Source organism: Corapipo altera, unplaced genomic scaffold (assembly GCF_003945725.1).
Source record: "Corapipo altera isolate COAL_440 unplaced genomic scaffold, ASM394572v1 24, whole genome shotgun sequence".
NCBI classification, from domain to species: domain Eukaryota; kingdom Metazoa; phylum Chordata; class Aves; order Passeriformes; family Pipridae; genus Corapipo; species Corapipo altera.
In genome coordinates this window covers 2,316,602-2,339,019 of record NW_020884903.1, presented here as the reverse complement: position 1 = coordinate 2,339,019, position 22,418 = coordinate 2,316,602, and the positions used below count along the sequence as shown (strand labels likewise).

The window sequence follows — 22,418 nt, the reverse complement described above, 5'->3', positions numbered from 1 at the left end:
TATTTCAAAGTGCAATCTTAGATCTGCACCAGATGTGATGTCTTGGTACACAAAGAAAGGGTGCAGCATTAAACAAAATAAATAGAAGACTGCCAAAAATTAAACTTAGCTTTTCAATAAATCCAGTCAGCAGAGGATGCTACAGCCAAAAAGTGTTTTCACTACATTAAAAGGAAACATAACGCCCATTATGGAAGCTTTGTACATAAAGTCCTCTGTTTTTAAAAAATTTGTCTTTAAAATAGTTAGCAAAGCACCATATACTTATCTTCATACCAGAAGAGCTTCTGCCTGCCTGTTTATAATAACAAAGAACTATTACAACATTTATGTCAAGAATAGGTATAGATTTAATTTCTCCTTCTCCTCAACGGGATGTGTGGCAAACCCCCAACGACTGTACAGTATTTATAACACTGGGGCAATGAACAAAACATCATCGTGAGGGAGAGGGGTAATAATTAATGTTATAGTTGAATCCTACATAGGATTGCATATTTGCATATTTACAAGTTAGTGTGTAGCTCTGACTTGAATAACAAAGTGCAACAAGAAACTGCCAAATGATTGTAGTGCAGAGTAGTACAGATACTTTCTTTACCCTCCTGCTCCTATTTTTCACTCTGTAGGAAGTAACAAGTCAACAGCAACGGACATGTGGCCTTGGAGGAGGCAGTTCTGGTGGGATTTCTGGCTCTGGCTGCAGGGACAGGATACTGTTGGACAACTCATTTCTTATAACATCCAGTGGCATCTTAAAGAAAAGAAAAATCACCTGTAACAGTCATCTGCATAGAACTCAGCACAAAGAACTCGTTTCAGGAGTTCACGGTCAGCCAAAGCCTCAATTTAAGGATCTTTTGGATCTTATTAGTGAAATACATCTGTCAGCAGTCTGCGAACTACATCATGCCCGCTACATGTTATCCAAAAATTTCACGTGACAGTCTGTACTTGCCCTCTATGTCCTCCCAAGCATGTGCAATCATTATTTAAACATCGACCATTTATGTGGTCAGAGGAACTACCACCTGGTATTTTACCTTCTTCAGAATGTCATCAACAAGTTTTAGAAATATTTCATCCACATTAAAATTATCCTTGGCACTTGCTTCACAGAACCGCATCCCGGTTATTTGCTGTGCAAACTGATGGGAGAGAAAATAAAATAACTCCATGAAGATATGCACAAACTGCAAAAATCAGCAAATATACCTGCCCTCCCCATAAAACCTTAAGAAAAAATCAAACACACAACTTTCCCCAAATCTGTGACTAAAGTCTAATTCAAATAATAATCCTGAATCTGCATGGTACAGCAAATACTGCAACATACAGCTAATTTTTGCTTAAAATTGGTTTATTGGGAAGTGTTCTGCATTTTTCCAGACTTAAATCTGAGAAATTCACATATTCAGTTGACACAAGATTGCTGCAGACAAAAAGTAATAACTTTTCAGAAGAGTTAATCTGAACCTTATTATTCAAAATGCAGAAAAGGGATGTAAGAATTAGCCTTGACTCTCTGGTAGAAAACACTTCACTTCCAAATGTTTGTGTATGCCCATACTGATATTGTCCTGATGAAGATGAGTATCACACTAATGATATGAGTACCTTGACTGCTTGTCACTCCTGTACTCTCTAACACTTTTGGAGTTGCAAGAGAACATAACAAAAATGAAAACAAAGGTGAGCTAAGTAACCAAGCAGGGCTGTTGCCTGTCCAAAACCAGTACTGAAAGAAGGCTCGCAAACATGTCCTGAGTAAAGGTATCTTCATTTGTGATTCAAGTCTTCACTTTCAGAGCCCAGAAAGGGGTATCTCCAACACTACTGTATAGTGTAAGCCTACTTACAGCTTACTTTCTTTAGATCATACTGCTCCAGCAGGAACATATATAAACTGCACGTTCCATAGCAGCAAATACCATAGGAATTTTGCCAGATCAACACCACTCTCAATATGCTCTCTACAACTAACAGTCTGAACAAGAGCAGCCATGGACCATCAACAGCAGTGCCACAGCAGCTTTGTTTCTAGACCTGTCCTTACCTTCTCTCCCTGCTGTCGAGTAATCTCTCGATCAACTTCACAGTCCAGTTTATTTCCAACTAATAGAAGCTCTGCATCTTCTGAAGCATACTGTAATTAAAACATTTTTAATTAACTAAACTTAGAAACGTAAGATTTTGTAACGCAAACACAATACAAAAAAGGGCAATTCCTCTACTAAATGGGGAAGCACACCAAATCAGTTTATATGTAAATGTTCTTCCCAAAAATTATTTCAAAAATTTTTAACTTCAATTTTTAAATTCCATCTTTAAAACATGACTTGAGAACTAGCTGTTCCAGTTTATCTAAGAATGAACATAATGACCTCATTTCACAGAAAGGAAATAACCCCCCTCCCTTTACTGCACAGGTAAATGAGTAATGTTACAGAATTCCACTGACACTTCTAGCTGGGACAATTCTAGTTCAAGGAATTAGGAACGGACAACCATTTTGCAACAAAACCAAATTAATGTTAAATCCTAGCTAAAAGAATCTAGTGAAAATCAACTGGAAGTAGTTTAAAAATCCTAACTCAATGCTGTAAAATGTCTGACAGAGATTTCTCTGAGGGAAAAAAATGCTTCTTGAAAAAAGCATGTAAAAAGAAAATACTTAAGGCATACCTTATCAATCATTTTCATCCATTTTGGTAAATCGTCAAATGTTTCCTTCTTGGTGATATCATACACCAAAATAATTCCCTTGGCACTTCTGTAATATGCTGAGGTAATGCTGTTGAATCTCTCCTGACCTGCTGTGTCCCTAAGAAGCAGCAGCAAACATTGGCACAAACATTTCACCAATTTGCAAAGTACAGAACAACTTTTTTTACATTTTAATAGTAACACCCCCACACTCATTAGACACTCTACATTTCCTCCTGTATGTGTGAATTTCAGAGAAAAAAATGGAGTAGTACTTTCAATCATTAAAAGTTTTCATATTAGAACTATTTATCCCATACTAACTTCACCAAGAAAGGCCACCAAACATTTCTACATGTGTCTGAGAATGAAGCTGTCCAATGAAAATGTACCAGCAGATAAAGCTGGTTTTGCATTGCTGGAGTTTGTTTTTTGTTTTGTGGTCCCTTGTTTTGGTTTGTTTTTTTAATAGCCCTGAAAAAAATGAAAAAATAAATGGATACATCCAGACACCCAACTATAACACAAGCAATGCACTGATCATTTTGATTTGAGCTTTCAGAGTCTTTTTGGATCAACCACAGCAATTCAGCCACAGTTCTGAAACTACTTCAGAAGCTACTGTCACAGAAGTCAATGAAAAGAATAAGCAATCACCAATTGGTACAAGTTTTGAAAGTAGATACCTGGCTTTCACACTTGCATCTACTTATCTGAGGCGTTCAAATAACATTTCCATGCTCACTGTCAGCACTGTAGGTATTTCAGACAGGGTGCATTTACACTGGAGATTATTAGCCAGCAATGACACTAAGTCACCCATACTAGCTATGGCTTCTGTTCCAAAGTAGATGAGACAGAAGCATAATTTTTTACTGAACCATGAAAACCCGTGCACTGCTTTTAATTTTATCAAGACTGCTTAGGGAAGATTTTTGGCAGTTATAGTAAAAATATAGCTGGTGCATACCTCAAGTCCTAAAATGTGACTGGCATCTCAACTGGAAAAGAAGTTATATGGCGCCTTAAAGTGATCAAGCATTTGTTGCTTGAGTTCAGCCCCCAGATTAAACGGATAATTTTGAAATTTTACTTAGACCAAGTCAGAAGATGGACCAAAATTAAGAGCGGATGGAGAAAAATGTGCACATTTGTGTTTGGACTCAAAAGTTCAACGTGAACCCTCTTCAACAGTCACATTTTAGACAAAAGGAGAAGGAGGAGAATGAATTTGGGAATGAGATTAACAATGGAGACCTGAAACACTTGTTACCAAAAAAAAAAGAAGTGTGTTCACAAAATGCCACATCGATTGTCCCAAAGATTTAATCCTTTTAAGGCCTGTACACAACAAGCAGTAGAACAAACTACCGCAAACCTATCTTACTCTTCATGAAATCTTTAGGAATTTCAAAAAAGCAAGTTTAAAAGTGAAGTACTTAACTTTCTCTTCAAATTGCCACAAGCGTACTTGATAGCAAAAAATATGTGGCAATGAATTCACAAAGCAAAGCAGTGTCCACTAGAAAAAGATTTTGAACCTCTGCTTCATAGCCTGTGGAAACATATTGACTTATATTTCACTGCAAGCCAATGACATTGCAACATGAGGCAGAAGAGAACAAATTCCTATCACATCCATTTTTATTTGATTGTTATTCAAATCCCATTCTCAGAACTTCAGAATTACATTCATACAAACCTTTGGGAACCTACAGAAGGTGAAAACAGGTAGCCTGTCTCAATAAGGTCATGCACTAGTAGTATTGCAGGCCAGTTTTAGATGGTTAATTGGTTGCTTTCTTATCACTAGAGGCATTTTTATTAAAGCAATACAAGTTCTGGCAGCTGAAAATACATATAATAAGTATTAGAGCAAGTAACTCTACTTTATTTTCCATTACTTCTTGGCTATGGTCAGATTTATTTATGGAAGGTCCTTTGGACGTTCATTCCATGAAAAATTTAAAAATTCTAGTATGAACCGTTGATTTTCCACATATGGATAACATTGCTCTAGTGCTTATGAACAGAATTCTCAGAATTCTGCCATCTGTTGCTAATCCAGCCTACTGATCAAGTATATTGAGGATTGGATACCTTTGGTTCCATCACTCTGAGCAGACTTAACTAGGATGGCAGGTGGAAGGGTATACCTCATGCAGAAGAATATAACAATTTTAGCTTTGTCCAGAATAATGGGAAAAGCTGCTTTTGTTGTCATTGGGGGTTTTTTTGTGGGTTGGTTTTTTGTTTGGTTTTGGGTTTTGTTTTGCTTTTTTTCCTGGCCAGTCTTTTCCCTCTTTTCTGTACCTCTGTTGGAACACAGAAATAAAGAGGGTGTTTCAAAGTCACCTGTCTGTGCCTCCAGGTGACTGCTAAGGAGCTTCAGCAACTCCATCACAGAGGGGCCACCAGGGTACCAGACCACTGAGTCCATACATTATAAAAACAGAGGGGAAATAAACACACTAATGTTCACCTACCCTCCCTGAAGTCAGTCATCAGCACACTGGTTAAGTAAGCAACAAAGAAAACTACACAACATTATGCAACTCTCCCACTCCAGCTATCTCCAACTCCACATTTCCCCTAGTTTGCTAAGTGCTGTATCGCCAAGTCCACCTGGTACTATCAGCTTCTCCTCACTCTATAACACCCCCGGGCTCTTTAAAAGTTTATGGTATTCCTAGGTTGCTGCACCCTCAGATCCTGTGCTCCCATTTGTGTAGGTCCTTCACCCAAACGTCACACAACTTGTAGTCTCGCTTGCTGGCTATTCAGGACACACCACATGCTGTGCCCAGTTTAAAACACCCATGGACAGCCTGGCTGCCCACCACTTAAAATAAATGGCCAGATGGCTACTGACTGACACCTGCCAGTCGTGCCAATTACTGTGGATTATGGCTGACTTTCTCTGCCTTGCTTTAAGTCATCGACTTCTCCACACTTCACACAACCTCTACTGCTGCCACAGGTTGAAATGAAACCAGTCAGCAGGTTTCTGATTGTAAACGTGATATCCTTTGAGAAGTGGAAGAAAATAAGCTGAATTTGTGATCTCTAGCATTACCCTAAAATTGCATTTGCTGTCAAACAGTAAGGTGAAAACTGAAAAACTATTTCTGCAATAAGTAAGTTTAGAATGCAACCCCAAGTTACCTAAGTAAACTGCAGTTTGAGAAGAATAACATGATCTTTTGCATGGAAAAATCCCATTTTCATCTTATTTTTCACACAAATGTGCAGTAAATCCTTCCAATATTCAGGAAAAAATCACAACCCTCAATGGAGAGCTACCGTTAAAAGCATATCCAACTTCAAATGCCTTCCTTTCATGTGCAGTGCTGGAGCAATAGTTTGCTACACTATTTTCATCCATGTATTAGACTCCTGCAGCTGGAATATTTTACTAAGGATAACTACTGAAGCACTAATGCAAAGGTGGAAGAAGAGATGACCACTATTTAACTGGGCTAACAGTACATAACTTCATCAACTTCCTAAGTGATACTAAGTGCTACTAGTCCTTTATTTGCTCTGGTCAGAATCAACGCAATAGCCTAAGTCAGTTGAATTTAATTCAAACTCCAGAAGTCCAAATAATAAGTTACTACAACTTAAACAATGATCTAGCATAACTGAAAAAAAACCCAACAACAAACCATCAGATTTCTCTTTTTTAAATGCTAAAAGCCTTTTGATTTTTTCAAGAAAATTTTCTAAAGGAAAAATACTAGTATTTCTAAATTGTAATCAGAAACATACAGTGAATGCCTCCTTGACCAGCTATACTCTGCAATTACAGAATCCAACCGATTGATTGTTTTTCTGCTTCCAAAACAGAAATTAGACATAAAATACAAACATACATTACATCAAACAAAAGAAATTAAAAAAATCACACAAAGCCCATTTTCAAGCGTTGATATGTCATATTCTATGTCATACTGCATAAAATACAATACAAATACAGTTAATTAAAATATGTTTGGATAATTTTTCTTTTACATAAATGTTCTCTGTGTCTATCTACACCAGTTGAAACAAACACATGGACAGACTCAAAACTGTCTCTGGCTCTGTACTTAAATTACTTTTTTATGAGTGGTGGTGTGAAGTGGCAATAGAAGGGAAAATATTTTTAAAACTTTAATAAAAATTTAACACTAATTTAACACTCACATGCTCTATGCTTTTATGGAACCTACAGGCAGTATTTTAAAAAATGCTTTAAAGTAATTTTAGAGGTTAATTCTACTTGTCAAGATGAGTTTTTTTCCTCCCATAAACCAGAAAGATACTTAAGATCTTTTATTATATAAATAATGTATTTCAGAGGTACTGAACAAAAGGAACTACATTCTGTTATACTCCAGGACAAGGATTTTCCAAGACAACTGATCCTTAGACCACAGAGCCGGCAGAATGTGAACTGAGAATGCACCACTTTAAAACAACCTTCAGAAGCAAATCAAGACTGTTTTGTTGCCAGGACACCGGCTACCTAGGGCATTAGGCCTGTAGAGGTAGAGAGCCCCTTTGGCTCCAGCAGGGAACTCGGTGCAATGGCAGGGCACCACTGCTTCCAGCAACCAGGTCCTTTCTGAGGGAAGGCTGGAAGTGACTGCTGGTCATGTCAGCTGCTTGTGTGAATGAGTGCCCAGATGACTCACGTTAAGAGGGCACAGTCGGACACCTTACTGTCCTACTGAGCAACTCCCAGCACATCTATGCTTCAAAGCATCAATGTGGAGCTATTATTTGGTCTGGGTTTCCAGCTTTGAAAAAGCGCTGATTCACAGATGCCTGGATTCACTTAGACACTTGAACTATCCAGTAGTTCTGGTTACTCTACCCCATGGCCTGAGCTGCACGCATGCATTACTTTTTATAGAACACAGGAACTTGTTTCAGCCAAGAACTGTGATGCAGGACCTTAATTACCGCATCCCACTACTTTTGGCAATGCAAGGGGCACTACTACTGTTCCAGGTAGCACAGAAAAGATGGACACTACTCTCTGTCCTCAGTGGTGCTCTATCATTGCATAATCTAAGAAGTACAAGGTTGTTTCCTGACTGAAAGTCATGGAAACAGGGGGAGCAGGGACCAGATAGGAACAGGTAAAGCTAGAGGTGAGAGGAGACGCCTCTGTGATCCTTAGGGCATGGTATTGCATTATAAAGGGAATACAGGTGACAAGTCCTTTTGTATACTACTCTACTAAAAGCAGCAGGTGTGACAGCTGCTTTAAAAAGGACGTTTTGCAGACCCAATTGATTGAAATATTCAACATGGCACTACATTAATATATCTTTTGATAAACTCAAGTGGTAGAACAAGCGGTAGAGCTCTATGGAAAACATTCTGCTGACAGAGTGGTCAGTGGAGAAACAGGTCAAGTGACCATAAAAATACCAAATTTAAACTTTTTTTAAACTGTTCTTGTTTGACTTTTAAAGTAGAATCATCAAATGGCTAAATAAAAAAAAAAACAAACCCTGATGCTTCAAAACATAACTTTAGTCATTTTAAGAAAGCAAATAAACATAAAGTTCAGAAATTATCTGTTCACTGAATAAAACATTTTTTTTAGTAAAGTTACTGCAATTATATGTAAAACTACCAGGAAGTATGAGGCAACCTAAATTCTGTCACTGTGTAGGTATGAAAAGAGACTGACTTATGATTAGCCATGCAATTGCAGTCTGCATTTTTAACTTCCAAGTGTTTGACTTACTAAATTGCTTTCCTCTTCAATCTAACAATTGAAGATACAATAAAGAGCTGAGGGAGCTGGGGTTGTTTAGCCTGGAGAAAAGGAGGCTCAAGGGAGACCTTATCCCTCTCTACAACTACCAGAAAGGAGGTTGTAGCCAGCTGGGGGCAGCCTCTTCTACCAAGTAACCAGTGACAGGACAAAAGGAAACGGCTTCAAGTTGTGCCAGGGAAGGTTTAGATTGGATATTAGGAAAATAAACCTCTTCACCATAAGGGCTGTCAAGCACTGGAACAGGCTGCCCAGGGCAGTGGCTGAGTCACCTTAAGAGACATTTAGATATGACACTTAGGGACATGGTTATAAGTTGGGTTATAAGCAATGGGTTATAAGTTGGACTTATTAATCTTAAGGGTCTTTTCCAACCTAAATAATTCTGTGATTCTGTGTTAATAAGAGTTTATAAACAGGTCCAACAAAATACACAACAAAATTCAGCATAAATTAGCAAAAGGAGTGCTTATCTAATTGCTTTTCTAAAAAACTGGAAGTAAGCCAAGACAGTTTTAAAGATTCAGTATAAGAACAACATTTTAACAGCCACAGCTGGAGATGAAGTGACACTTAGGAGGAGGATGTTGTGTTTGTGGATTTTATCATATTTTAAAATATTATCTCATTACATTGTGTTTTCCTTGCCATTGTAGCAGGGCTCCACATAGGAGTAATCATCACAATTTAGCAATCTTTCAACTTTTAGTTTTAAGTTTCCTATATCCTACTAGCATATTCTCAATATGTGGAAAATAATGGTTTAAACACCTCTTTTAAAATAAAACTTCTCTCCTATAATGTAGTTATTCAACAGGAGAATTTTTTTGTATCAGCTTACCACATTTCACAGCAAGCATTCATATTAGGCATACAGTAGTATTTCCACATCAGAATTTTTTGTTACCTCTGTCAGCTCCAGCAGACCCTGGCTAACAATTGCTGGCTCAACTGCCAGTCTTGTGGTCATAGGTTTCCAAACAGGGACAGATGAATGAAGACATGCCACTAACATTCAAGTGTTAGGTGACTGATGAGACCAAAGATGAAGCAGCAGTTAACTCAGAGGGAAGCAAGACAGACACATGGTGTGACAGACAGAGTTGATGGTGACCTGCCAAGAGGAGTTAGTAAGCTGAATTCACTGCATCCATGTAGTTAAGAACGACAAACCATCAGAATATCCCAAAAGTGTAACAACAAGAATATTTAGAGCTTTTTCCCCCCCTCTATGGATTGTTAGCAGCTTAAACAGTTTAACTACAATGCCAATTATGCATCATACACTGTTAATAAACCAAAGCTAAGCTTCTACATAGTAGTATACAAGGTTAATGTATAGAACATAGCTGGTTTATTCTCTCATAGTAATGTTTATGTATTGTACTACTCCACAAAACAAAGGAGTTGTTAAACTCAATAACTTCTAAACAATAAAACCCATATTAATCACTAACATGGAGAACCATTTTCCCACACTGTTTAGAGCGGATATAATTTACTTAAGTCTCGAATGCCCTGAACTTTGAAGTTATTTCAAACAGCATCAAAGAAACAGCATTGCCTATACCAAGTTTTAGAAAAACAGTTTAGAAAATACTTCACAGTTGTTTTAAAATTGCTGTTACAATGAAGGTCAGTTTTAATCAGTCCAGAAAAATAAAGAAAACAAAGTGTACTTTCTCTAGTGTCTATTTAGCACAGTCACCTTTTGTTGTTTGTAGAACTCCTATTTCTTCTGTAGGTGATGTCATTCTTCTAGGAAAAGGGGCTCGAGTCGTCTGTGATGCATTAATATTTCAGTAATTACATTCATGCCCTACTTCTAACTTTATCTCTCCTTCTCCTCCTTTACCCACACAAAAATATAAGAGCTATTTGGTTTTGCTTAAGTCTTGTGGGAATGGAGGAGAGGAGTAGTAGGGTAAGAGCTAAACCAGCTTATAACAGTTAATAGGAGTATTAGACAAGCATATTAATTCATGCTAGAACATAAAATTAAAACATACTGCTGGTTGCACATTTGTTTTACTTACCAGATTTGTAATCTAATTTTCTTTCCTCTTAGCTCTACTGTTTTGATTTTAAAATCAACACCTATAAATAAAATACAGTAAACAGAAAAGGAGGAATAAGAAGCAAAAGTAATGAGGGTGTAATTATTATTTTTTGATACCTTTTTTTAAAATATATCAACTTGTAAGTCTCAATAAGCAGAAGGGTTTGCACCACTATGGGTCAACTCAGGAACATTATGGGGATTTGATAACCACTATATAGCTTGTGAGCCATCCAATTTGGTGGCATCACAACATAAAGCTTCCACTTTGTGCAAAATTTCCAGCAGCAGGTAAACCCAACATAACAGTAAAACAATAGGCACAGTATGTTTGTTTCTCCCCTGTTCACCTTGACTGTCAAGGACAAGCCTGCTCTACTTCCAACTGGCACAGATGCCCGGGAGGCATGGAGCAAAAACAATCCCTCCACATCACTTCTGCTGTTTGTGAAGCAGGAACAATATATGTCTGGCTTCCAGAATAGATGCTTAGCATCTGCTAAGTGCTGTTGTAGAAGTGCTGCAACTATGGCTGGTTTATGAAGAAGTTTGTCAGCAATGTCATTCTTAACTCCTGCAAATATTTATTAGCAAACTTCTTAGATTTAAAGAGGGTATTTGACTTTTAAAATTTATTTTATACCTGTATGGTGCTTTTACTGATCATCTCAAATCCAGTCACATTCTGAATGCATGCTAAATATCAAAGATAGAACCATGAAGACTTTGTTATACAGAGAGATCTATCTTCTATAAAAAATAATAGTGCTGGCTATCAACAGATAAGACATACTATGGTCAAACAATACCTAGACACAAAAGATTACCACCTTAACTACAAGAATATTTCAGGGAATAAATGCCCTAGCATATTTGTAGACTCTGAACCTGTTCATTTTAGTATACATTTGCAGGAAGATTTTTGCTTCAGTTCTTCCTTCTAAACTTCACCATCCCTTCTAACAGTGCTAAATCAAAAAGGGAGAAATAAGAAGACATGGTTCAGAACAGTACACTTAGAACTCACACAGAAGTGCAGAAGCATCGTGTGTTGGAAACACTTTTGGTATTTCACATACAATTGTACACTAAGAATAGGAATGAAACTGAGGAGGAAAAATCATTTTTATTTTCTTTAACAAAACCTACACATTTTGTCAATGTCTACCCTTGGTAAAAGCTGAGTGTCCCTGCTGATATTGTTAGGAGTTGAGACTGAATTGTAACTTTGACAGAAAGGACTGAACTTGGCCCTTACGTCCATACTTTTAGTTTGTAAAGCAGGTGGACATTGTTCAGCCAGATGAAATAAACAGAAAGATCACTGACCTTTATTCTCTTAAACAAAAATCCCTTCAAACAGTTTGCAGTTGCACATTACGCAGTGATAAAAGTAATGGTCACCACCAGGACATTTGTCCTCCTTCTCCATGTCCTTAACAGTGCCTAGCACACTTATTCACAATTCTTGGAGTGCTAATCAGGACACACAATGCTTGCACTTCGTTTACCAAGATGTATCTCATTCAAGCCCCAGGAGCTAAAGAGTTAAACTGATTTGTACTACACAGTCTAAAATTTAAAAGGCAATTTTCAAGCATTCATATGCAAATTGAGAAAAATATTAGAATTATTAACATTTCAGAGCATTTATTAATCCCAACTTCAAGAAATCTTTTTCTACACTTCTGAAAAACGACCATCTGTGTTGGTGTAAAAGCAGAAGAGAAACGATCCAGCTATGTTCTACTATCCAAAGTGTGTGAAATAGGAATTTCTGTAATTACTGCTTTTCTATTAATGAGTTTTTTTAAAGAAACACAGAACCATTTCTATGGTTTTAAGATTTCCTCTATATAAATGCATTTAAACTACAAAAACATTTTCCCTAAGGGTCACAGCTTTTTCTACAACAAAAGAGTAACTTTACTTGATAAGGAGATGATCAGTATTAACTGAAATTGCTTGCTTCAAACTTCTCCCATCATCCCAAGCCCAATTCCCAATCCTGCCACTCTGCCATACACAACTTTCTAAATGATTTGCCATTCATGTGTATTAAAAAAAAAATCTTCCTTTTCTCTCCCACAGAAACATAAATAGAAAAAAAGAATCTACAATGCTCATACAGGTGGGTATACTTGTCTCAGGCTGACGATTTTACTTGTAGAGGGGCTTGATGTGAATGCTGAGAGAATACAATTCTGCTGTGTAAAGGAAAAAAGTCTAAATCATCTCTGATCACAAACTGAGTATTAAAAAATGCCACAGGGATTTCATGTAAGTTCCAATAATTACAAAACTAAAATATTTTTATTTTTACAGAAGTGGTTTAAACACTGCTGCCTTACACAAACAAAGAAACAAAGAGCTTTTGTTGTATTTTTAAAAAAGAAAAATAAATAATGAACTATGGAAAGAAGATCCAACTGTTACAATAAAGTACATTTTCAACTTGGGACTTTCTGGAACTAGTGGGCACAATATATGAATTAAACAAAGTATGAAAAAAGCCTACATATTAAAGAGATAGTTTCAAAATAAATGTCAACAGCATTCTTATTTCAAAGGCAGATCTTTCTATTAATTATCTTAAATTCATACTATGAAATATTTCCCTACTGTTAAATTTTACAAGGAACAATGTACACAAGTAACAGTTTTGGAAAAGCAGATTCTTCTATAGAACTGTTTGAATCATTTAACACTTGAGTCAGACAGAGTGCCAGAACTACGCAAAGGTTGCTCAACTGCTTTTTATAATTAGTAATGCTCTGCAAGCATCAACACAAAATCAAAAGCTTTATGTCTGCCAATACTGAAGAAAAAAATCTGGCAGCTTTCCTTTTGCACACGAAGAAACAAATTCCTAAGCCTGTCAGGTTTCATTAGCATGTTCCACCATAGACTGCCAAAGCCAGTGCTTCGAGTTTACATACAATTTAGTAATTCAATTAAAACAACAACACAATAATTTGTTTTCCACTTCAATTTCAAATATCGCATTGAGTTAAGAAAAAGTTCAGTGAAAGAAATTATTTAACTTGACTTATGTTAATGAAAATACCTAAATGAAAAGTTTTGTTATCCATACAATTACTCCAGCATGCCTTTATATATAGTTCAATAAACTAGAAGAATCAACAATTACAACTGCATTAATCTGAACAATTTATCTTATAAAAAGAAAGGATTTTAAAAGGCTCTCTTTAGCTGCTACAACACCAGCAAACTATTGCTGGTTTGCATGCTATCTAGTTTGCATTTTAAAGGCCGGCTGGCTAATTTATTGTCAATGAAAAACCAAATATACACATGCCAGTGAAGCCAACAAGTGCATGTGCTTCTGATCATACTGAAATGTGCCCTTTGCCAGTTCACAGTGATTTAAGGGAATCAAAGGGCTTATTACAATCTACCCTCCCATTTAAAAGTTGGCCTCCTCTATATATCAGGCTTGCACAGACCACAGGCAACCAATGCATTCAGCTTATCTAAAATTGTAAACTCAGACCACAAGTAAATCTGAATCACCACCTCTATTTTTACGAGTTAAAAGTGTGTGTGTTTTGGATGGCATATTCTGACCCTCATTTTTCACTGGAGAGGCCTTTTTGGGAAGTTCAAATATCCTGTAAGAACTAATGAAAAAGGCATAAAAATACAAATCTCAGCCTCTGGTTTGTGTTTCTGATTTTGTATCTATTTAAACATTTGATTCAGCTTGCCCTACAACTTAAAACTGGAAATGAGCTGCTGTTCCCCATTCCCCACAGGCTAGATTTATGTCAAATAAGGCATTACATGCAGCAGCACCTACGTGGTGTGTGTAACAAAAGATTATTAGTTCAGGATTTTCAAAATTTTATATAATGCACACTGTTTTTGTTAATAACATATGAACTTTAGATGAAAAATATACTTTGTGAAAACAAGAAAGTCTATTACAACATGTGCTCAATTGAAACCATGCAGGAAAAATAAAGGGCTAGTAGAATAGAAGGGTTTTTTAAAAGTATATTAAACACACAGCCAAACAACCTGTCTGCACTCTTTTCAAAACTAAACAGCCCTAAAAGAGAACAGACACTCAAAATAGAAGCGCACTAATGAAGTTCTAGATAAGGGCAAGTCACTGAGGATGACGTATCTTGTCACTGAACCAAACTTGAGACTGTTCCAAACTTGAGACTGAAATCCCATGAATATGAAGCCTAGCCCAGAACAAAATATAATAGATTAACTCCTCACTCTAAACAGAAACTAAAACTTATCTACTAAGGTACAAACTAAAACACACACAACTGGGTCTGTCCTTTCTCTTTAAAGTTAAAAAAAATTGTTTAGAAATAAATAATAAACTTCTTCCTATGCATTTTATGTTCACTTTTTCAATTTTTTTTTTCCTAAGTGGCAAAAAAAGGAAGTGGAAACTGTTTTGCTTAATGCACACAGAGTGACCTTTTAGTGGCCAAGATTTCCTGGTAACAAAGCTAATGGAGGAACTGGGAAAACAGATGTAAACAGAGCACAAAAAAGCCCCTCCATCTAAAATCAATTCCAATGGACTAAATTTTCAGAAGCCTTTTAGTGATTTGCATCAAAGCAATTCAATCGGTGAAAAATAATCAGACCATGTTTAAAGAAACAGAATCAGTTTAAAAATTCAGAGGTTATATACTAATTAACCATTAAAACAGACATATGATTTGAAGACTACGACAGTTTATTTAATTTGGACATCTGACAGCATTATGTAAACAAATTTTCTTACTTATGCTACAGTTTAAGGCCAATGTTGCATGATTTTCAAAGTAACAACCATCTTTATTAGTCCTGGTCTGTAACTCAAACAATACAATACTTTCACCTATCCAGAAATTGCCAAAGCCAATGAAAAGACGCTCAGTAGCTTTGATACTGATTTCTAGAGTCTTGCATGGCAGTAGGGGAGAAGCAAGCAACAACAAAAGGTACACAGAGAGGACAGGAAAAGGTTACAGAAACTGTTCCCAGAAAAAAACTGAAACCATTGTGTCTTATTTTAATTGAAGCCATAGGACAAACAGGTAGTTTCTAAAACACACTAACGTGGAAATACCTCTTTCAAACTGCACATTATAAATTTAAAGATTATAAAAAGAGATTTGGCAGCATCTAGTGTTATGTCACATATAAGCCCGTCTGGGGATTATTTTAGAGGCAGGTAAAGTATGTTGTCCATAGAGCTTCAAGTGTGTAATTCTAGAACGATTAACATGCAGACATTCGAGACCACTCGCCTAAAATAAAAGTGTACCCACATCTCGAATGGCAACTGTGCTACAGACTAGAAAGAAACAGATATCAAATATTTTTTTTTCTGTTGGTGTAATACACATGCAGTGAGTAAATTCTGAAGGTGAATTAAGTGATTTTTTAAAATGTCCAATATACAGCTTCTAAACATCTCAGATGCTTGGTACATCCCAACTCAGTGAGAATGGAGGAAATTCTAATTTCTTTATATTCTTGTGGACAGTAAAATTATAAAGCCTTTCACAAAATGTAGGCTTTTGACACTAGTTAAGGTACTAAGTTCAAAGCATGCACCAAAATATTGACAAACAGAATGAGGTGGAAGAGGAAACTGGAAGGAATATGGCTTTCTGTGCCTTCACAAACAAGACTTATTTTCAAACTTCTGATTATAGAACAGGAAAGTTGGTCTACAACTACCTGACCTGAAAGGAAAACTGAATTTGAGGAAAAATAAAGTTATTTCATGAGCAGTACTATTCAGATTTTTAAAAATGGAATCTATTTCAAAATCAGACTGAATTTATCATTTTGTTTTGGGTATCAAGTTTCCCACTCCTTGGGATATCAGAAGAAGTTAATTGTTAAAGTGTTGCTATACAATTTCCAGAAAGTCCCTAACCAAGAATCATATGGCCCTATTTTCTTTGCTACTGACATGCCCAGCTGTTCACAGCAGAGACTGAGTTTGACAGCTGCATTCCACTCTCCTCACCAACTAAACCGCCCATTTGACACCATTCAAGTGGCCTCTTCATCTTGCCTGTTGTTTTACTTGCACCGTCAGTATATGTACTGACTAGGGACTACATGGTACTCCAACAGTCCTGTAGTGTTGATATAACCCAGTACCTGACTATTTCTATCAGCTGAAGTTAACATCTAGTTTACAAATGAAGAAAACAAAGTCGACTTCAAATTTACTTTTCTTTGCAACCTCTTGTTGACTAAAAACCCCATACCTCCCCAAAACTCTATTCCTAAACACCAATAATTTATATTACCTACCCACATTTCTCTATTTTCAATTATAGTTTTGTTCACTTACAAGGATTCAAATGGTTACACATAGAAAACAATTGTTGACTACATCAAATGCTGTAAAACACAGTTAACACATGAGAGGCAAACAATGACTTGTCAGGTGCTTTCACTTTCTGGAGTCTCTGGAGTGTCCATTACAAGTAACTACTCTGCTCCCAGATGTAAAAGGCTGGTTCCAGGGGACACAGGCTTCTGTCAAAAGTTGCATTTCCTAAGACAAACAAGGAGGTTCACACATGCTCCCTAATTATCTGAAGGTTTTGTGTAAGACAAAACTGTTTTCTGTTTGAGTTTCCAGACTCCTGCTCTCCTCGGTTTGTAGTTTGGCAAGACACTGCAGCACACCATCAACAATGTACTTATTCGGTTTATTTACACTATTCTGCACTAGTCAAAAAGCCAACACATAAAACCAGATGTATTAAAACACTTTGGATATGCAAAAGCAATAACAGTCAATAAGAACTGTGAATTTTCACAGAAGTACTTATCTCTGATCAGAACTTTCTTTTTTTGTACAACAGCAAAAATTTTTCATGCTGAGTATAGAGCTGATTTTGGATTAAAGCAAGAACATCTTACTGTTACTTTGCCATGATGTGGTAAAGCAAGAGACATCTATTTCTACTCTTTCTTCCCTCTCGCCACCCCAACTAGACTTTCAGTGCCATCTTATGAAAGGGTGGAAAAAATTCAGTTCTGAAAAATGACAAATAGATGCTTTTACAATGAATAGCCCGATACTTTTAAGTGAATTTAATTATGTTCTATGACAAGCTTATGGGAATGAAACTGAACATTTATGCTGTTAGTCCACATTTTTTAAGGATAAAGAGAATGAAGAAAGGGTTTCAATTGTCACATATATGTGACATATATAAAAGTATAATGTATGTATTTGTATATCATATATATGTATGTATATATATTAAAACCAGAAGCTGCCTTACTTAAGATTGCTCTGATAAAAGACAAAGCTAAAGTTTTCACTATTGTTATTGTTTATTTGATGGACATTAGGAATTTTGCACGGAGATGGGTATTTTAAAAATAACTCATAAGGAAAATACCGCTTGGAAGGAAAAGTTATGGACCTCTGTAAATCTCAGGAGTTGCCAACCTCCACACCATTTCACGTGGAGGTGAAACAAGGTCAAAGAGCATTTCTGTGAAGTCAAAGGAGTCTTGCACCACAGTGCCTTTACATGCCACCGATCTGGATCCTTCAGGCTACAATTAGTCCAGAACAGATCACAGGTCACCACATTCCCATTGTGATCCACAACGAACCTTCCCACTACAAACTCCACCTATGATTTTGCTTGCAAAACAGAACAGAAGGAAGCTTTAGTGTTTACTACAAGTGGTAGTGTAGTTTCCTATGAAGAGCTGCTACAAGAGCCAGTAATGCACGAGGCACAGAAATCGCATTGGTATTACCAAGAGCAAGGTCTCTTTCCTGGAATGCTTTTAGACCCGGTGAAAAAGAGCTGAAAGATAAGACTAGGTCTTAAAAAACTTTACATACTGAGCCAGCATGTAAAAGAAAAGCTGAGTAGCTAAACCTGATTTGAGGGACCATGAGAATCAGCATCCCAAGAGGTGAGTCAGTGCAGGGCCACCAGTTTGGGAGAGCAGGAACCTCAGGTTCAGAAAATAAACACCAGAGAGAAGTATAATGCCTGCAGCAGAATTAGATGGACGGGAAATACTGCTGCGTACAGGAATTCTGTAGATCTGTCATGGAAGAAAAACAGCAGGTAGACTGGCAATGAACTAAGATTTGGTGGATGATGTAGGACACACAACCATGAGACTGAGTTGTATTTGTACAGATACTGGGAAGAGAACAGAGGCCATTAATTATTAAATAAAGGCACTCTGATGAAAAAGAGGGTGAGATACTACCATTTTAAAAAATTATTTTATAAATTATAAAGATCACCACCACTATGGAGATCTGAATTACAATGTATTCCTTTTAGGATAAGAACTACTTGGGGTAGGGTAAGGGGAGGAAGTCATGGAAGAAGCAGAGGTAAACACTTTTCCTTTGCCCCAATCCTTGGATCTTCTTATGTGGCAATGAGCATTTATCCATTACCCTTTTTCATGCCATATTCGGCATATGTGGTCTCAACTGCCAAGTTGGAAAAACTTCCAAGTCATAGTTTTGGATTCTGCTCCTGTGTGAATAATGCAGGTGCATGGAGATCAAATTTTATTTTAAATGGAGATCAAATTTTATTTTAAAAGAAAACGTGTAGCTTTATGTTTGTTGACAAAGATAATACAATGCCAATATACCCTGGTACAAGCATTATTCCACTGCAGAAAAGAAGTTAACTACTCTGGATTTAACACTGGCTCAGAGAAAGTAATTTCACATTTTGCAAAAATCAGTAAATATTTGAGCATATTGAGTATTCTCAGTGCTATGTAAATAACAGATTAAATAGACACAATATTCTATGCAACTAATTTAATGCCCAAAATAAATACATCAAAAGAATTTTAGATCAACAGCGCATTGTGTGCCATTATGAATAATGTGCTGAAATCTGCCAAGCTATTTTTGAACACTTTGAAAGAACTTCAGTATCAGAGATGTGACTGAAGACATGTTGATATGTTTTCATTACAAAATTTACCAATCTGGCAATGTAGGCTTCTTAAATTAGCATTAAAATACTGCATCTTTCTTAATTGAATCCCTACATCCTCTTTTCAGCAGAAACACTCTACAATGACACAGCATGATTATCCTAAACAGCCCTTAGGGACAGGAGACAGAAAAGTTTTAGGACATTTGCAATTCTTACACTGTTAGAGAAGACTTCTGAGCAGCCTGTGCACTTTCAGCCAAAAGCTCAAGGTGTTTTTCTATTTGTCCTATACATCCACAGTTTAATATACAAGCATAAAAGTCAGGTTGAGACCATTAATGTCAAGGTAAGGAAGTAAGCATATATTCTAGCACTTCATTATAAATACAGCTTTGCTAATATAAGGTAGGTTCAATAAATTTTTGTTTGGTTACATAGTCTTTTCAAATTTAATCTCAAAATATATTCAGTTTACATAAGTTCCTCTGAAACTGGATCAGTCACAGGGTTTTCACTGATGTTTCAAAACACATTCTCCACTTGCAATTCTTGAAAACCACTGCAGTTAAGCGGTGACAAAGGAAGAGCTTTATGATTTCAACTATGTATCAAAGGCTGAACTCAGGTTGTTTTGGAGTGCAAGGTATATTCAATCTATATTAAATGTAAATAGCAGAGGTTACTTTTTCTTACAGCGCAAAAAAAAGCAGGGTGCGAGCTGACTGTGAAAAGCTCTTTCTTTTAGCAGTCAATGGACCTGGGAGAATCTCAACAGCTCTCAAGTTAGCCAGAGGACCTTGAAAGAATGCCATTACTGTCAAGTCCTTCTGCATGTATTTTGGCACAAGTTGATTTCCCTATGCTGCTTTATGTTGGCACACTTTGTACACCAAACATTACATAACCTTCTGTCTAGCAGCATATCACCACTTATTTCCTGTTTCTTCTCTAAAATAAGGAAGCTTCTCTGCTTCAATCACTGTCTCAGTTATCTAGGGAATCAGTTTTGCTTACAAGGCAGCAGCCTAGAAGTCTGGACCAAGATCTAGAGCACCTCCTCAAGAGCAACTTCCCAAGATTCACAGCAGGAAACTAACCCTAGTTACACAGAGCAGCCCAGGCTTGAAGGAACCCTTAATGTAGGTCAAGCAAAAGATACAGGAGAGCTCAAATCAATGTTTAGACCTAGAGAATTTATTAAGAAACATTCCATGATTAGTTCTAATTCAGCTGTACCATAAATTTAATTAAATCTGCCCATCTACAGAAGCTATCAGCATTTCTTCATTACAACACATCCCTTGAGGATTAATGCCTCAGATATGCTATTATTGTCTTTCTAACTTCAACAATGTTAACAACTTCAAACCAAAGAATTTAAGGGTGCAATCTGCACTATCAGATTTGGATTCCTAGAGAACCTAGGAAAGAATTAAAAAACGGATAAAACACACATTAAAACAAAAGTATAAGTAACTATGTATTATTTTGTCACAGGAAGATGGTTTTGGATAGTAATAACTCAGCTTCTAAAAGGCATTACAATCACTTTTCATCAGAGGTTTCCTCACATTCCAAGCTACAATTCAGCCATGTATTTTCCAGTGACACAGACTTTAACAACCACCTTTCTGCAATACTCAAGAGTTCAATTTCAAGGACAGGACTCTAATAACAAAACAGAATAACTAGCTTGTTTTCCTACCTTTACACATTTGTGTATTAAAAGACAGCAGGCATTAAATTACCTCCAAGACTTGTACAGATGACTAAACCATGAATAAGACAGCACACTACAGAAGTAGGAGGTTCTCTTGAGTTGTGTGAGGAGCCAAACATGCGGCGTGCTCAAGAGGTACTACTCTTCAAAAAACAAAACTTCCTCGGACCTAACATCGCAGAAGGCTTCTTGAAGAAGGCGTAACAGCCACCTGGAGTTAATCTGTTAATCTAACTGCGGTCTGGAAAAGCAGCTGAATACACTGAGAAGAGTACGCTGGATACACAATGAGCAACTTTTCAACTCCTGAAATACTTCTGTCTCCTTACATGCAACATCTAAGACTTAAGCACAAAAGCCTGCTTTACCAACCACCTCTAATATTTCCCTTTACACTGTTTGCCGTTAGTAAGGCTGAAACTGGACACCCAGCACTTTCTCAGACCTTCCAACGATAACTAGGGCATCCACGATCTTTCCAAGCGGAGCTGTGAAGTTCGGCACCAAGGGCTCCCGCACCATCGACCCCCTGAGCTTCCCACGGCCCGGGAACCCACTCGGCGAGACCCAACGCCGCTCCGCTGGGCGGGAGGCTGGGCGGGAAGGGGACGGGGACCACTGCGCACCCCGGGGCGGGGAAAGGTCTGGGAGGGAAATGCCTGGCACGCGGGGAGGGGGCGCCCAGGCTTGCGGGAAGGCGGGAGAGGGGCCGGCGAAGGGCGGCCGCCTCACCGAGCCCCGCGTTCCCATGGCCGGGCCCTGCGAGCACCCAGGGCAGGACAGTCCCTTCCCCCGGGACGGGACGGGACGCGCTCCCTTACCCACGGTGGACTTGCAGGCCTCGCAGAAGGTGTCGTCGGTGAACCGCTCCATGAGGCTGGTCTTGCCCACCCCCCGCGACCCGATGATGATCACCTGCAGCTTGAAGTCGGCCGGGCGCGGCGGCTGCTTCCTGCGGCGGGACTGCCCCCCGGAGAGCGCCGGCGACCCCGCCGCCGAGCCCGCCCCGAGGTCCAGCCCGCCGCCCCCCGCCCTGCGCTGCGGCAGCCCCGAGCCCGGCTCCATCAGCCACGCATGCGGCGGCGCCGCGCTCCCTCCCCGCCCTCCCCGCCACCGGCGCCGACCACTGCGAGGCAGGGGGAGGAGGGGGCAGCGAGGACGAGACGCGACCGCCGCCCGGCCCTGCCCGAGGGGAACGCGAACAGCCAC

The 22,418-nt window shown here is 38.0% G+C and overlaps 1 protein-coding gene across 1 annotated transcript; it reads right to left on the bottom strand.

Annotated features, from left to right (window-relative positions):
- Positions 1-330: 330 nt before the first annotated feature.
- RAB12 (RAB12, member RAS oncogene family) lies at positions 331-22,289 on the bottom strand. Its single transcript, XM_027650851.1, has 6 exons — positions 22,031-22,289; positions 10,519-10,579; positions 2,686-2,824; positions 2,057-2,146; positions 1,044-1,148; positions 331-754 (listed from the first exon to the last, which is right to left on the bottom strand). The coding sequence occupies exons 1-6, from the start codon at positions 22,272-22,274 to the stop codon at positions 641-643; spliced, it is 753 nt and encodes a 250-aa protein (XP_027506652.1). The 5' UTR covers positions 22,275-22,289; the 3' UTR covers positions 331-640.
- Between the last annotated feature and the right edge of the window lie 129 nt (positions 22,290-22,418).